Source organism: Ranitomeya imitator, chromosome 2 (assembly GCF_032444005.1).
Source record: "Ranitomeya imitator isolate aRanImi1 chromosome 2, aRanImi1.pri, whole genome shotgun sequence".
Classification (NCBI taxonomy): Eukaryota; Metazoa; Chordata; class Amphibia; order Anura; family Dendrobatidae; genus Ranitomeya; species Ranitomeya imitator.
The window spans coordinates 23532619-23551666 of record NC_091283.1 but is presented as its reverse complement, the minus strand read 5'-3'; the positions used below and the strand labels follow the sequence as shown (position 1 = coordinate 23551666).

Here is a 19048-nt window from a genome sequence, read left to right as displayed (position 1 = left end):
TCTCCTCTATATACATCTAAATCGCCCCCGATATCTGTACATCTCCTCTATATACATCTACACTGCCCCCGATATCTGTACATCTCCTCTATATATACATCTATACTGCCCCCAATATCTGTACATCTCCTCTATATACATCTATACTGCCCCCGATATCTGTACATCTCCTCTATATACATCTACACTGCCCCGATATCTGTACATCTCCTCTATGTACATCTATACTGCCCCCGATATCTGTACATCTCCTCTATGTACATCTATACTGCCCCGATATCTGTACATCTCTATATACATCTACACTGCCCCGATATCTGTACATCTCCTCTATGTACATCTATACTGCCCCCGATATCTGTACATCTCCTCTATATACATCTACACTGCCCCCGATATCTGTACATCTCCTCTATATACATCTATACTGCCCCCGATATCTGTACATCTTCTCTATATACATCTACACTGCTCCGATATCTGTACATCTCTTCTATATACATCTATACTGCCCCCGATATCTGCACATCTCCTCTATATACATCTACACTGCCCCCGATATCTGTACATCTCCTCTATATACATCTATACTGCCCCCGATATCTGTACATCTCCTCTATATACATCTATACTGCCCCCGATATCTGTACATCTCCTCTATATACATCTACACTGCCCCGATATCTGTACATCTCCTCTATGTACATCTATACTGCCCCCGATATCTGTACATCTCCTCTATGTACATCTATACTGCCCCGATATCTGTACATCTCCTCTATATACATCTACACTGCCCCGATATCTGTACATCTCCTCTATGTACATCTATACTGCCCCCGATATCTGTACATCTCCTCTATATACATCTACACTGCCCCCGATATCTGTACATCTCCTCTATATACATCTATACTGCCCCCGATATCTGTACATCTCCTCTATATACATCTACACTGCCCCCGATATCTGTACATCTCCTCTATATACATCTATACTGCCCCCGATATCTGTACATCTCCTCTATATACATCTATACTGCCCCGATATCTGTACATCTCCTCTATATACATCTATACTGCCCCGATATCTGCACATCTCCTCTATATACATCTATACTGCCCCCGATATCTGTACATCTCCTCTATATACATCTATACTGCCCCCGATATCTGTACATCTCCTCTATATACATCTATACTGCCCCCGATATCTGTACATCTCCTCTATATACATCTATATTGCCCCCGATATCTGCACATCTCCTCTATATACATCTACACTGCCCCCGATATCTGTACATCTCCTCTATATACATCTATACTGCCCCGATATCTGTACATCTCCTCTATATACATCTACACTGCCCCCGATATCTGTACATCTCCTCTATATACATCTATACTGCCCCCGATATCTGTCCATCTCCTCTATATACATCTATACTGCCCCCGATATCTGTCCATCTCCTCTATATACATCTATACTGCCCCGATATCTGCACATCTCCTCTATATACATCTATACTGCCCCAATATCTGTACATCTCCTCTATATACATCTACACTGCCCCCGATATCTGTACATCTCCTCTATATACACCTATACTGCCCCCGATATCTGTACATCTCCTCTATATACATCTACACTGCCCCAATATCTGTACATCTCCTCTATATACATCTACACTGCCCCGATATCTGTACATCTCCTCTATATACATCTACACTGCCCCCGATATCTGTACATCTCCTCTACATACATCTACACTGCCCCCGATATATGTACATCTCCTCTATATACATCTACACTGCCCCCGATATCTGTACATCTCCTCTATATACATCTACACTGCCCCCGATATCTGTACATCTCCTCTATATACATCTATACTGCCCCCGATATCTGTACATCTCCTCTATATACATCTATACTGCCCCGATATCTGTACATCTCCTCTATATACATCTATACTGCCCCGATATCTGCACATCTCCTCTATATACATCTATACTGCCCCCGATATCTGTACATCTCCTCTATATACATCTATACTGCCCCCGATATCTGTACATCTCCTCTATATACATCTATACTGCCCCGATATCTGCACATCTCCTCTATATACATCTATACTGCCCCCGATATCTGTACATCTCCTCTATATACATCTATATTGCCCCCGATATCTGCACATCTCCTCTATATACATCTACACTGCCCCCGATATCTGTACATCTCCTCTATATACATCTACACTGCCCCCGATATCAGTACATCTCCTCTATATACATCTACACTGCCCCCGATATCTGCACATCTCCTCTATATACATCTATACTGCCCCGATATCTGCACATCTCCTCTATATACATCTACACTGCCCCCGATATCTGTACATCTCCTCTATATACATCTATACTGCCCCCGATATCTGTACATCTCCTCTATATACATCTATACTGCCCCCGATATCTGTACATCTCCTCTATGTACATCTACACTGCCCCGATATCTGTACATCTCCTCTATGTACATCTATACTGCCCCCGATATCTGTACATCTCCTCTATATACATCTATACTGCCCCCAATATCTGTCCATCTCCTCTATATACATCTATACTGCCCCCGATATCTGTCCATCTCCTCTATATACATCTATACTGCCCCGATATCTGCACATCTCCTCTATATACATCTATACTGCCCCAATATCTGTACATCTCCTCTATATACATCTACACTGCCCCCGATATCTGTACATCTCCTCTATATACATCTACACTGCCCCCGATATCTGTACATCTCCTCTATATACATCTATACTGCCCCCGATATCTGTACATCTCCTCTATATACATCTACACTGCCCCGATATCTGTACATCTCCTCTATATACACCTATACTGCCCCCGATATCTGTACATCTCCTCTATATATATCTACACTGCCCCAATATCTGTACATCTCCTCTATATACATCTATACTGCCCCGATATCTGCACATCTCCTCTATATACATCTATACTGCCCCGATATCTGTACATCTCCTCTATATACATCTATACTGCCCCCAATATCTTTACATCTCCTCTATATACATCTATACTGCCCCGATATCTGTACATCTCCTCTATATACATCTATACTGCCCCGATATCTGTACATCTCCTCTATATACATCTATACTGCCCCGATATCTGTACATCTCCTCTATATACATCTATACTGCCCCGATATCTGCACATCTCCTCTATATACATCTATACTGCCCCCGATATCTGTACATCTCCTCTATATACATCTATACTGCCCCGATATCTGCACATCTCCTCTATATACATCTATACTGCCCCCGATATCTGTACATCTCCTCTATATACATCTATATTGCCCCCGATATCTGCACATCTCCTCTATATACATCTACACTGCCCCCGATATCTGTACATCTCCTCTATATACATCTACACTGCCCCCGATATCAGTACATCTCCTCTATATACATCTACACTGCCCCCGATATCTGTACATCTCCTCTATATACATCTATACTGCCCCGATATCTGCACATCTCCTCTATATACATCTACACTGCCCCCGATATCTGTACATCTCCTCTATATACATCTATACTGCCCCCGATATCTGTACATCTCCTCTATATACATCTATACTGCCCCGATATCTGTACATCTCCTCTATATACATCTACACTGCCCCGATATCTGTACATCTCCTCTATGTACATCTATACTGCCCCCGATATCTGTACATCTCCTCTATATACATCTATACTGCCCCCGATATCTGTCCATCTCCTCTATATACATCTATACTGCCCCCGATATCTGTCCATCTCCTCTATATACATCTATACTGCCCCGATATCTGCACATCTCCTCTATATACATCTATACTGCCCCAATATCTGTACATCTCCTCTATATACATCTACACTGCCCCCGATATCTGTACATCTCCTCTATATACATCTACACTGCCCCCGATATCTGTACATCTCCTCTATATACATCTATACTGCCCCCGATATCTGTACATCTCCTCTATATACATCTACACTGCCCCGATATCTGTACATCTCCTCTATATACACCTATACTGCCCCCGATATCTGTACATCTCCTCTATATACATCTACACTGCCCCAATATCTGTACATCTCCTCTATATACATCTATACTGCCCCGATATCTGCACATCTCCTCTATATACATCTATACTGCCCCGATATCTGTACATCTCCTCTATATACATCTATACTGCCCCCAATATCTTTACATCTCCTCTATATACATCTATACTGCCCCGATATCTGTACATCTCCTCTATATACATCTATACTGCCCCGATATCTGTACATCTCCTCTATATACATCTATACTGCCCCGATATCTGTACATCTCCTCTATATACATCTATACTGCCCCGATATCTGCACATCTCCTCTATATACATCTATACTGCCCCGATATCTGTACATCTCCTCTATATACATCTATACTGCCCCCAATATCTGTACATCTCCTCTATATACATCTACACTGCCCCAATATCTGTACATCTCCTCTATATACATCTATACTGCCCCGATATCTGTACATCTCCTCTATATACATCTATACTGCCCCGATATCTGTACATCTCCTCTATATACATCTATACTGCCCCCAATATCTTTACATCTCCTCTATATACATCTATACTGCCCCCGATATCTGTACATCTCCTCTATATACATCTACACTGCCCCCAATATCTGTACATCTCCTCTATATACATCTACACTGCCCCAATATCTGTACATCTCCTCTATATACATCTATACTGCCCCGATATCTGTACATCTCCTCTATATATATCTATACTGCCCCCGATATCTGTACATCTCCTCTATATACATCTACACTGCCCCCGATATCTGTACATCTCCTCTATATACATCTATACTGCCCCAATATCTGTACATCTCCTCTATATACATCTATACTGCCCCGATATCTGTACATCTCCTCTATATACATCTATACTGCCCCCAATATCTGTACATCTCCTCTATATACATCTATACTGCCCCGATATCTGTACATCTCCTCTATATACATCTATACTGCCCCGATATCTGTACATCTCCTCTATATACATCTATACTGCCCCGATATCTGTACATCTCCTCTATATACATCTACACTGCCCCCGATATCTGTACATCTCCTCTATATACATCTATACTGCCCCCGATATCTGTACATCTCCTCTATATACATCTATACTGCCCCGATATCTGTACATCTCCTCTATATACATCTATACTGCCCCCAATATCTGTACATCTCCTCTATATACATCTATACTGCCCCGATATCTGTACATCTCCTCTATATACATCTATACTGCCCCGATATCTGTACATCTCCTCTATATACATCTATACTGCCCCGATATCTGTACATCTCCTCTATATACATCTACACTGCCCCCGATATCTGTACATCTCCTCTATATACATCTACACTGCCCCCGATATCTGTACATCTCCTCTATATACATCTACACTGCCCCCGATATCTGTACATCTCCTCTATATACATCTATACTGCCCCGATATCTGTACATCTCCTCTATATACATCTATACTGCCCCGATATCTGTACATCTCCTCTATATACATCTATACTGCCCCGATATCTGTACATCTCCTCTATATACATCTATACTGCCCCGATATCTGTACATCTCCTCTATATACATCTATACTGCCCCGATATCTGTACATCTCCTCTATATACATCTATACTGCCCCCGATATCTGTACATCTCCTCTATATACATCTATACTGCCCCGATATCTGTACATCTCCTCTATATACATCTATACTGCCCCGATATCTGTACATCTCCTCTATATACATCTATACTGCCCCGATATCTGCACATCTCCTCTATATACATCTACACTGCCCCCGATATCTGTACATCTCCTCTATATACATCTATACTGCCCCGATATATGTACATCTCCTCTATATACATCTATACTGCCCCGATATCTGTACATCTCCTCTATATACATCTATACTGCCCCGATATCTGCACATCTCCTCTATATACATCTACACTGCCCCCGATATCTGTACATCTCCTCTATATACATCTATACTGCCCCCGATATCTGTACATCTCCTCTATATACATCTATACTGCCCCGATATCTGTACATCTCCTCTATATACATCTATACTGCCCCGATATCTGCACATCTCCTCTATATACATCTACACTGCCCCCGATATCTGTACATCTCCTCTATATACATCTATACTGCCCCCGATATCTGTACATCTCCTCTATATACATCTACACTGCCCCCGATATCTGTACATCTCCTCTATATACATCTATACTGCCCCGATATATGTACATCTCCTCTATATACATCTATACTGCCCCGATATCTGTACATCCCCTCTATATACATCTACACTGCCCCCGATATCTGTACATCTCCTCTATATACATCTATACTGCCCCGATATCTGCTCTTTTATTTCCATCCATGTGCCGCTTTTCCTCCGGTGTCTCCCGGCATCAGACACTTTTACTGTTTGCTCTATGCCGCTTTCTCACTGGTGGAGGGAGGCGCCATTCCTTCGTATGTGTGCTCCTACAGTGAGCCGTCACCATGACAACAGTGAGCGGAAGTGTCCTATGACCCCGCTACTCCCGGAAGCGGAAGTCCTTTTGCCGGATAGTGAGAATCGGCGGAACAACGTGAAGAGGGAAAGATGTGAGTGACCCGTGCGGCTGATGTAGCACTGTATAAGACCCCTTATATTGTAGAGGTGTCATATATTGTGTGTGCGACCCCCGTATAACGTAGAAGTGTGATTTATGGTGTATTTGACCCCCGTATAATGTAGAGGATGTCATATATCGTGTATGGGACCCCCGTATAATGTAGAGGATGTCATATATCGTGTATGAGACCTCCGTATAATGTAGAGGATGTCATATATCGTGTATGGGACCCCCGTATAATGTAGAGGATGTCATATATCGTGTATGAGACCTCCGTATAATGTATAGATGTCATATATCGTGTATGAGACCCCCGTATAATGTAGAGGATGTCATATATCGTGTATGGAACCCCCGTATAATGTAGAGGATGTCATATATCGTGTATGAGACCCCCGTATAATGTAGAGGATGTCATATATCGTGTATGAGACCCCCGTATAATGTAGAGGATGTCATATATCGTGTATGGAACCCCCGTATAATGTAGAGGATGTCATATATCGTGTATGAGACCCCCGTATAATGTAGAGGATGTCATATATCGTGTATGAGACCCCCGTATAATGTAGAGGATGTCATATATCGTGTATGAGACCTCCGTATAATGTAGAGGATGTCGTATATCGTGTATGGAACCCCCGTATAATGTAGAGGATGTCATATATCGTGTATGAGACCTCCGTATAATGTAGAGGATGTCATATATCGTGTATGGGACCCCCGTATAATGTAGAGGATGTCGTGTATCGTGTATGAGACCTCCGTATAATGTAGAGGATGTCATATATCGTGTATGGAACCCCCGTATAATGTAGAGGATGTCATATATCGTGTATGGGACCCCCGTATAATGTATAGATGTCATATATCATGTATGGGACCCCCGTATAATGTAGAGGATGTCATATATCGTGTATGGGACCCCCATATAATGTATAGATATCATATATCATGTATGGGACCCCCGTATAATGTAGAGGATGTCATATATCGTGTATGGGACCCCCGTATAATGTAGAGGATGTCATATCATGTATGGGACCCCCGTATAATGTAGAGGATGTCATATATCGTGTATGGGACCCCCGTATAATGTAGAGGATGTCGTATATCGTGTATGAGACCTCCGTATAATGTAGAGGATGTCGTATATCGTGTATGGAACCCCCGTATAATGTAGAGGATGTCATGTATCGTGTATGAGACCCCCATATAATGTATAGATGTCATATATCGTGTATGGGACCCCCATATAATGTATAGATGTCATATATCGTGTATGAGACCCCCATATAATATAGAGCAGTGTTCCCCAACTCCGGTCCTCAAGAGCCACCAACAGGTCATGTTTTCAGGATTTCCTTAGTATTGCACAGGTGATAATTGCATTACCTAGACAGGCAAGCATTCAATCACCTGGGCAATACTAAGGAAATCCTGAAAACATGACCTGTTGGTGGCTCTTGAGGACCGGAGTTGGGGAACACTGATATAGAGGATGTCATGTATCGTGTGTGAGACCCCCATAATGTATAGATGTCATATATCGTGTGTGTGAGACCCCCATATAATGTATAGATGTCATATATCGTGTGTGAGACCCCCATATAATGTATAGATGTCATATATCGTGTGTGGGACCCCCATATAATGTATAGATGTCATATATCGTGTATGGGACCCCCATATAATGTATAGATGTCATATATCGTGTGTGAGACCCCCATATAATGTATAGATGTCATATATCGTGTGTGAGACCCCCATATAATGTATAGATGTCATATATCGTGTGTGAGACCCCCATATAATGTATAGATGTCATATTGTGTGTGAGACCCCCATATAATGTATAGATGTCATATATCGTGTGTGAGACCCCCATATAATGTATAGATGTCATATATCGTGTGTGAGACCCCCATATAATGTATAGATGTCATATATCGTGTGTGTGAGACCCCCATAATGTATAGATGTCATATATCGTGTGTGTGAGACCCCCATATAATGTATAGATGTCATATATCGTGTATGGGACCCCCGTATAATGTATAGATGTCATATATATCGTGTATGAGACCCCCGTATAATGTATAGATGTCATATATCGTGTGCGAGACCCCCATATAATGTATAGATGTCATATATCGTGTGTGAGACCCCCATATAATGTATAGATGTCATATATCGTGTATGGGACCCCCATATAATGTAGAGGATGTCATATATCGTGTATGGGACCCCCGTATAATGTAGAGGATGTCATATATCGTGTATGGGACCCCCGTATAATGTATAGATGTCATATATCGTGTATGAGACCCCCGTATAATGTAGAGAATGTCGTATATCGTGTATGGAACCCCCGTATAATGTAGAGGATGTCCTATATCGTGTATGGGACCCCCGTATAATGTAGAGGATGTCACATATCGTCTATGAGGGGGACTTGGTTTGGCGATTCCCTCCAGGTAATGTACAGGGTGGGATATATCATGCCTGGTTCTGTGGTGCCCACTTCTGGTCGTTCTGTGTATTCTACATGTATTTTACCTTCCTTCACTTTCTGTTACCTTCAGGAGTCTCCTAAACAAGCCGAAGAGTGAGATGACCCCTGATGAGCTGCAGAAGCGGGAGGAGGAAGAGTTTAACACGGGGCCCCTGTCGGTGCTCACACAGTCTGTGAAGAACAACACCCAGGTGCTCATCAACTGCAGGAACAACAAGAAGCTGCTGGGGAGGGTGAAGGCCTTTGACAGGTGAGTGCCTGCAGGCTCCAGCGGGTAATGATCACCCCATAGTTTCTCCTTCTTATGCCGCCCTTTATTTTCCCATGCAGGCACTGTAACATGGTCCTAGAAAATGTTAAGGAAATGTGGACCGAGGTCCCTAAGAGCGGCAAGGGAAAGAAGAAATCCAAGCCAGTCAACAAGGACAGATACATCTCCAAGATGTTTCTGCGAGGAGACAGCGTCATAGTGGTGCTCAGGAACCCGCTGCTGGCTGGAAAGTGATGGCGTCACCACCTGCATTGCCCCCGACCCTCTCATTTTGTCTATGGTAGCTCATGCCCAAAAGGTGGAAGCGCTGAGGACTCTCACATTTTTAGGGTCTTATACATTTTTTTTTTGTTTCAGACTTTTTGGGAGCCTGTGTTTCTTCTGATTTTTATTTGTTTTTGTAATAAACAGAATCTGCAGATCTGAAATGTCAACTCACTGTGTTTCTGGGGAGGGGGTCTGTCTACACAGAAGAATGTCATTGGGGTCAGGAAAAAAATGCTAATAGTCACAGTGATAGAACAAACCTCCACTAGGGGGAGCTCCCGGTATACAGAGATACATGATAAGATCCTGTCTGCAGCCACCACTAGGGGGAGCTCCCTGTATACAGAGATACATGATAAGATCCTGTCTGCAGCAACCACTAAGAGGAGCTTCCTGTATACAGAGATACATGATAAGATCCTGTCTGCAGTCACCACTAGGGGGAGCTCCCTGTATACAGAGATACATGATAAGATCCTGTCTGCAGCCACCACTAGGGGGAGCTCCCTGTACACAGAGATACATGATAAGATCCTGTCTGCAGTCACCACTAGGGGGAGCTCCCTGTATACAGAGATACATGATAAGATTCTGTCTGCAGCCACCACTAGGGGGAGCTCCCTGTATACAGAGATACATGATAAGATCCTGTCTGCAGCCACCACTAGGGGGAGCTCCCTGTATACAGAGATACATGATAAGATTCTGTCTGCAGCCACCACTAGGGGGAGCTCCCTGTATACAGAGATACATGATAAGATCCTGTCTGCAGCCACCACTAGGGGGAGCTCACTGTATACAGAGATACATAAGATCCTGTTTGCAGCCACCACTAGGGGGAGCTCACTATATATATATATAGAGAGACACGATAAGATCCTGTCTGCAACCACCACTAGGGGGAGCTCCCTGTATACAGATATACATGATAAGATCCTGTCTGCAGCCACCACTAGGGGGCGCTCCCTGTATACAGAGATACATAAGATCCTGTCTGCAGCCACCACTAGGGGGAGCTCCCTGTATACAGAGATACATGATAAGATTCTGTCTGCAGCCACCACTAGGGGGAGCTCCCTGTATACAGATACATGATAAGATTCTGTCTGCAGTCACCACTAGGGGGAGCTCCCTGTATACAGAGATACATTATAAGGTTCTGTCTGCAGACACCACTAGGGGGAGCTCCCTGTATACAGATACATGATAAGATTCTGTCTGCAGCCACCACTAGGGGGAGCTCCCTGTATACAGAGATACATTATAAGGTTCTGTCTGCAGACACCACTAGGGGGAGCTCCCTGTATACAGAGATACATTATAAGGTTCTGTCTGCAGACACCACTAGGGGGAGCTCCCTGTATACAGATACATGATAAGATTCTGTCTGCAGCCACCACTAGGGGGAGCTCCCTGTATACAGAGATACATAAGATTCTGTCTGCAGCCACCACTAGGGGGAGCTCCCTGTATACAGAGATACATTATAAGGTTCTGTCTGCAGACACCACTAGGGGGAGCTCCCTGTATACAGAGATACATGATAAGACTCTGCAGCCACCACTAGGGGGAGCTCCCTGTATACAGAGATACATAAGATTCTGATTGCAGCCACCACTAGGGGGAGCTCCCTGTATACAGAGATACATAAGATTCTGATTGCAGCCACCAGTAGGGGGAGCTTCATGCATACAGAGATACATGATAAGATTCTGATTGCAGCCACTTCCTTGGTCAGTGTTACTTTACCACAACCTTATTCGCTTTCTAAGGGGTTGTCTGGGATAGCCAATCACTACTCTGGGCTCTATCCATCCCATCGGTGCGCTCCACCCCCCAAAAAAAATATGTTTTTAGTATCGCCACATCTGTATCGACTCAAAATATACAACTTTTTCTATATTAGAAAAAATATGGTGAACTGCAATGTTTGTTCATCACGCCTCATAAAAAATTAGCTAAAAACTGATCTGTTGTACGTATCATAAAATGCTACCAATAAACTCCAGCTCATTACACAAAAATCATGCCTCACACTGGAAAGGAAAAAGGTGGTCTCCAAATAGCGACCACCCCCAATAAAAAAATAAATTAGTGATTTGTTTTAGTGCAATAGTATAACATGCAACATTGCAAATTAAACACTATTCTGTGGGTTGATACAAATATACTAAATTGATAAAGTTACATATTTGTACTGAGCCACAGATTGTCTAGAAATCTACCTATGCCCCATGGATCGCTCGGTGCAGGAGCCTCACCTGCCGGCTGAGCAGCGCTTCTGAGCGGTCCGCACCCGGCAACCATTGATCTTCCGGTGTAATGCGCCCCTTCCTCCTCGCGGACATACCCTGTAACTTACCGGTAATAATGATCTTTAATAGACATTAAACACCTTTTATAACACATTTATTTCACTGCAGTCACATTATTACTAGTGATGAGCGAGCGTGCTTGGTTGTTATCTGAGTATCTCATGCGTGCTCGAATATATTTGGGTCCCCCGCGGCTGCATGTTTTGCGGCTCTTAGACCGCTACAAATCATCCAGCCGCAGGGACTCAGATCGTATTTGAGCACACCCAAGATACTCGGCTAGCACCCGAGCATGCTCGCTCATCACTAATTATTACATCATTGGTCTCCAAAGCTCCCCCCGTGACTACCACCGTCCTCCAAAACCACCACAGGTGGTCAAGTTGCAATATTACTGAGCATTTTGTAAAAAGTTACAGAACTGGAGCCTCATAGTCAACCTGTGCAGTGCTGTCCCTTATCTGGCGGACAGCTTCATGAACAGAATGCCAGAACCGCAGTGCGGACTGACATGGCAGCTGCAGGGAAGCACCAAACTCAGCCATCACTACAGACTTGCGTGTGAATAGCACGGTCCTCTTGGCGCTCACAAACAGAAGATTACATGAGGTCAAGTAAGAGACCATCAGGAAATCATTGCAGTCTCAGATCCAGCGATAGGATAAAAGGACCCAGAGGATTTTATTCGCTTAGATTTTTTCCAATAAGGTTAGGTGCCAGGCAGAGGAACATCCCTGATTTGACCTCCGCCCCTCTGTTCATGGGCGGCTTTTGCCAGGCTGGTCGCAGTGACGCTTCCCACGGCGCTTGTGCCACAGGAGCAGGACAGCGTGGCTTCTATCGCCCGTCGGAAAGTTCTCATTCGAAAAACATAAATAATGGGGTTTATAGCAGAGTTGGCGTGAGAGAGTATCACAGCGGTGAGCACCAGGTCCGTGGGCACCAAACACTGAGGGCAGAAGAGTCGCACAACGTTGAGGATATGAATGGGGAACCAGCAGACAACGAAGCAGAAGACGACAATGAACAGCGAGGTGGCCATACGGAACTCCCTGACCACGATGCGTCGTCTCCTCCTCCTCCGGCTCACGTCCACTGCCCATTCTGCAATCTGTCGGATCTGCCTCCGAATTTCCAGGAAGATTCGGGCGTAGAGCACAAGCATGGTGACCAGCGGTGGGATCACACAGCCAAAAAATATCAAGTAAACCATGTAAGACTCTGAGATGAGGCTACTGAAGAGGCACTCGCTTTCGGGAGGGAATGATTTACGCCATCCCATGAGCGGCATCAAACCGGTGAGTGCCGCTAGTATCCAAGTACAGATTATCACTATTATGGAAGCTCGAGGCGTGACCAGAGAACGGTAATGGAAGGGGCATAAGATGGAGATGTAGCGCTCTACCGCTATTGCTAAAAGTCCGAAGATGGACGCCAAAGAAAATGTCATGAGGTTGCAGAGCATGAGTAAGCAGGAGAACAGACTGCAGCGAGCTATGCCCAGGTCCAGCATGATGGCACAAGGGATGGCCACGGCTCCCACCAGCATGTCCGCAGCGGCAAGAGACAGCAGGAAGTTGTTGGTGACGGTGCGGAGCCTGCGGTCATTTATAATCGCCAGGCATATAAGAGTGTTGCCCACCACAGAGATGATCGCCGTCAACACTTCTGTCACCAAGTAGGGAACATTGGACACAGTAACCAAAGGGGCGGAGGCAGGGATCACGGGAACAGCGGACGAGAGATTCATGGCCGGCAACATGGGGGATAACTGATCATCCCAGAGAGGATCAACCATGTCAACTGGAATATTCCCTGTACCTGGAGATGGGAGAAACATTGGTGTCTGGAGAAATTTATAGATCCAATCTGTTGGGAAGACTGAGAAGACAAGATTGTCAGGACCTTCTATCTGCAGATCGGGATATGTTCCAGATATTAGAAGATGAGATCGTCAGGACCCTCTATCCACAGATCGAGATGTATTCCAGAGATTAGAAGATGAAATCGTTAGGACCCTCAATCCGTGGAACCAAATGTATTCCAGAGATTAGAAGATGAGATCGTCAGGATCTTCTATCCGCTGATCCAGATGTATTCCAGAGATTAGAAGACGAGATTATCAGGACCCTCTATCCACGGATCCAGATGTATTCCAAAGATTAGAAGATGAAATCGTTAGGACCCTCTATCCACGGATCCAGATGTATTCCAGAGAATAGATGAAATCGTTAGGACCCTCTATCCACGGATCCAGATGTATTCCAGAGATTAGAATACAAGAACGTCAGGACCCTCTATCCACAGATCGAGATATATTCCAGAGATTAGACGACGAGATCGTCCGGACCCTCTATCTGTGGATCCAGGTGTATTCCAGAGATTAGAAGACGAGATCGTCAGGACCCTCTATCCACGGATCCAGCTGTATTCCAGAGTTTAGAAGACGAGATCGTCAGGACCCTCTATCCATGGATCCAGATGTATTCCAGAGATTAGAAGACGAGATCGTCAGGACCCTCTATCCACGGATCCAGATGTATTCCAGAGTTTAGAAGACGAGATCGTCAGGACCCTCTATCCATGGATCCAGATGTATTCCAGAGATTAGAAGACGAGATCGTCAGGACCCTCTATCCGTGGATCCAGGTGTATTGCAGATATTAGAAGACGAGATCGTCAGGACCCTCTATCCGTGGATCCAGATGTATTCCAGAGATTAGAAGACGAGATCGTCAGGACCCTCTATCCGTGGATCCAGGTGTATTGCAGATATTAGAAGACGAGATCGTCAGGACCCTCTATCCGTGGATCCAGGTATATTCCAAAGATTAGACAACGAGATCGTCAGGACCCTCTATCCGCGGATCCAGGTATATTCCAGAGATTAGACGAGATCGTCAGGACCCTCTATCCGTGGATCCAGATGTATTCCAGAGATTAGAAGACGAGATCGTTAGGACCCTCTATCCGTGGATCCAGGTGTACTCCAGATATTAGAAAATGGGACTGTCAGGACCTTCTGTCTATAAAACCAGTTCTATTCCTAATTTGGAAGATGAGATTGTCAAGACTTTGTGCAGGTTCAGGTCTAATCCAGAGATTGGCAGACGAGATTGTAAATCAAGACTTCATCCTCAGACCAGGGCTATTCTAGAGATTGGGGAGATGCGATTGTAAATCGGGACCCACCGTTTGCAGGACCTGGTCTCTTGTACATTGAGTGACTGCCGGGATGCGCTGTCGCTTGTTGTGTCCTGATGTCTCTGCCTCCAGGATCTGAATCAGGGAGCGGCTGGGACACATGTGCGGAGATTACATGGGTTTACACGCCCACGTCCTCCCCGATAATGATGGCCAAGTGGCTGCAACTGTCATTTCTAATCAGGTCCCTTCACTTATCAAAAATTTGGCTTCAACTTCGGCTGGACGATCTGCAACGTCGAGAACCTCCTGATTTATGCTGGTGTGATGGCACAGGGTCCACGGTGCAGCGTTCACATTGCATCTACAAGTGTAAAAACACACAACCCGTGTAATCTGTACCATCGCCTGCGCACACGTATTATCGGGGTGACACTGCGACCACGCTGCCCTACCCTAATTTTCTCATAAATCAATACTCAGCGCAGTGTTGTGCCCCGAGCTCACATTTACAGCCTCCATATCACAGTGCTCGTCTCTTATCGCCTTTGCTGCCATCTGTAATCTGTTCTAATCCGGCCAAGCGTGAGCTGAGGAAAGCAAACAAGCCGCAGACGAGAGGTGGTGGGATGATTATTGACAGGGCTGGCAATGAGCTGCGGACAGGGACGGGGATCCAACATTACCTGGGTGGGGAGACAGGGTGGAATCAGGGCGCTCGCCCCAATAGTGCCCATAGAGGGTGGCAGCTGTTTATGGGTCTGCCATTACACCTCTGGATTGCCACAAAGGCAGAACAGGATTGGACAGGAGAAAACGACTGATATTTCCAGGGTTAATATTTCATACATCATGAATGGGGCCCCGTGCAATATATGGGCCCCCCTGCAGTCCACTAGCTCCATATAATGCTCCCCTTTATTTGTCTGTAATAGAAGAGGCCTTGGAGTTGGACTTTGCTCCCGGGCCCCTGTGCAGCGGCACCGGTTGAACCAATGGTATGTCTGGCCCTGACGGGGACTTTACATGGGACTGCTGGTTGGAATAACCAATTAGGTCTTTGTGTGAGACGAGAGGCGTTGGGTAAATGTCGCCCACTGCTCAGTCAGATAAATATTTGTCTGTCCGCCATTGTCGTCACTGTGCATTGTCAGCTGGGTGATCGGCTGCCCCCAGTTTCCATGTTACCCTGACAGATGATTGTCGTGTGCCCGGACAGTGCCAGGAGCTTGCAGCTCTCCCACCTCTGCACGTGCCCAGCTTTCCATGCTGCTTGTTTGTGCGCTGGTGCGGAAAATCCCGGTCAGAACAGATGGTGACGATGGATGATCGGAGGCGAGCAACGCCGTTCACCAAGTTGTGGCAGACGATGCCATCAGCACAGAACTGCATAGGCCGAAGTCTAACAGATGGCATGACAGGTGGCGTCAATATTGCCCCAGCATCCTCCATACTCTACTGTCATCATCTAGTAGTGGATCCTGCACCTAATGTGAACGTCTGGAGAATCTAATAATCCACCCACAAGAAGTAGAAAAAACGCGTATGGCACATAACACGTCGGATGGTCAAGTGGTGTTCAAAATACCAGCCGTCCAACAGGACTGACCAGATTAATCGCTGGTTTTGGTATAAATTCTATCACCACACGTCACACAATTTACCAGCTGGTGCAGGAGATTCTAAGAAAACCCCCAGACTCCACATTCATGACCTGCAGGTTTCTGAGTCCGTGTATTAGAATAAGTAACTGAAAGTCGGTGTCCACAGTAATATCAGTGTGGAGATCAATCAGTGTGGTCAATCAGACAATGATCGGCTGTGCAGCTACAATGATCTCCAACGGTTTATAATGGAAAGCCGAACCAGAGAGACGTGGAGGAAAAAGGAAGACGACCATTCTAATGATGGAAGAATGGCCGCAGCTCTGCCAGTGATCGGCTCCAGGATGACCAAAGACAGCCTCATGTTACCTGTGAGGACTGTGACAGGTAGAAGACGTCTGTGTGACGCTGATCTCTTAGTGAGAAGTCCCAGCAGGGTCCCACTATTAATAAAGAGACATGTACTGAAGCGGGTACAATCTTCCACACAACACATCAACTGGCCTAAAGAGAAATGGAGAAACATTTTGTGACTCATGAAAGTAAAATTGTTCTTTTTGGGTGCAATGGTCGCAGACTGTTCGTTCGTCAGTCGACCCTCAAACTGCATTCAGCTGCAATACACCCTGCACACAGTGAAGCATGGTGGTGAAGCATCATGATGTGGGCAGGTTTCTCTTACTATGGTGCCGGACCTATCTACTGCATACCAGGGATCATGGACCAGTCTGCAGATATTAAAACACTTGAAGAGGTCATGTTGCCTTACACTGAAGAGGATATGCCCTTGTGATGGGGGTTTGAACAAGACAATGACACTAAACGCACCAGAAAACGAGCAAAATCTTGGCTCCAGTCCGACAAAATTGATGTTATGGAGCGGCCGGCCCAATCCCCGGACCTTAATCCGATAGACACTTGTGGGGCGACATCAAAAATGCAGTTTCTGAGGCAAAGCCAACAAATGCCAAAAGATTGTGGGATGTCGTCCGAGCATCCTGGGCTGGAATAAAAGGTGAGCGGGGCAGAAGATAATGACTCTGTGCAACATAGATGTGAAGCCGTTCTAAAAAAAACACTAAACACTGGTCCCAAGCCTAGACCTAAACCTAACGCTAACACTAGTCCCAAGCATAGACCTAAAACTAACATAACTACCAAGCCTAGCCCTAAGTCTAACACTAATCCTGGTACCAAATCTAACACTAACCCTGGTCCCAAGACTAGCCCTAAACATAGCACTGGTCCCAAGCCTAGACTTAACACTAATCCTGGTCTCAAGCCTAGTCCTAAACCTAACACTGGTCCCCAGGGTCGGACTGGGGTGTCTGGGGCCCATAGGGGGTATTGACTCTAGAGGCCCACCCTACAGCTATATGCAAATAACTTAGCCGTTATCCCCGATATAGTGGAACATCGACTGTAAAACACAGGAGACTGCTGCACATCTACTGTGCGCCACCATAACTGGGATGCACAATTATGGTAATTCTAATTAAAGGGTGCTATCCACAGGTTAGGGAGGTGATAACTTAATGATCGGTGGAATCCGACCATTGAAAAAAAGAATGGGGAACTTTTATGCCTGACAGAACACTTTTATTCCCATTTTAAAACGGAGCGGCAGATGGGATGTCTGACTGCAGCTCCATTCATCCTCTTTGAGGACTTCCCGAAAAAGCCAAGTGCAGCCCCTCAGGGAATGAATAGGTCAGTGGTCAAGTCATACATGCCGCTCCATACTAATGGAGATAAGATTTCACATTCTGCAGATCGGTGCAGGTCCCAGCAGTCGGGCCCCCACCAATCTATAACTTATCCTATGTCCACGTTCGCACGTTCAGTATTTGTAGCCAAAATCAGGAGTGGGTGATAAATACAGAAGTGGTGCATATGTTTCTATTATACTTTTCCTCTGATTGTCCTACTCCTGGTTTTGGCTTACAAATACTGAGGTAAAATACTGACCAAATACTGATGGTGTGAACATGGCCTTAGACAAAAAAAATACTGACCAAACACTGAATGTGTGAACATGGCCTTAGGACATGTGATTACTTGGTTTCACCGTAGAACCCCTGTAAGTGCATATTTGCTACTGTGTAATAGT

At 45.0% G+C, this 19048-nt stretch overlaps 1 protein-coding gene and 1 pseudogene across 1 annotated transcript; one reads left to right on the top strand and one right to left on the bottom strand.

Annotated features, from left to right (window-relative positions):
* The first annotated feature begins 6719 nt into the window (after window positions 1-6719).
* On the top strand, window positions 6720-10036 carry SNRPD2 (small nuclear ribonucleoprotein D2 polypeptide). Its single transcript, XM_069746151.1, has 3 exons — window positions 6720-6811; window positions 9408-9587; window positions 9668-10036. Coding segments are annotated over exons 1-3 (357 nt in total). The 5' UTR covers window positions 6720-6809; the 3' UTR covers window positions 9843-10036.
* Window positions 10037-12681: 2645 nt separating this feature from the next.
* Window positions 12682-13973, bottom strand: LOC138667117 (adenosine receptor A1 pseudogene; annotated as a pseudogene).
* Between the last annotated feature and the right edge of the window lie 5075 nt (window positions 13974-19048).

Coding starts and splice junctions, on each gene's coding strand:
- SNRPD2 (XM_069746151.1), top strand. Junction 9,588..9,667: donor AGGGTGAAGGCCTTTGACAG/GTGAGTGCCTGC, acceptor TTTCCCATGCAG/GCACTGTAACATGGTCCTAG.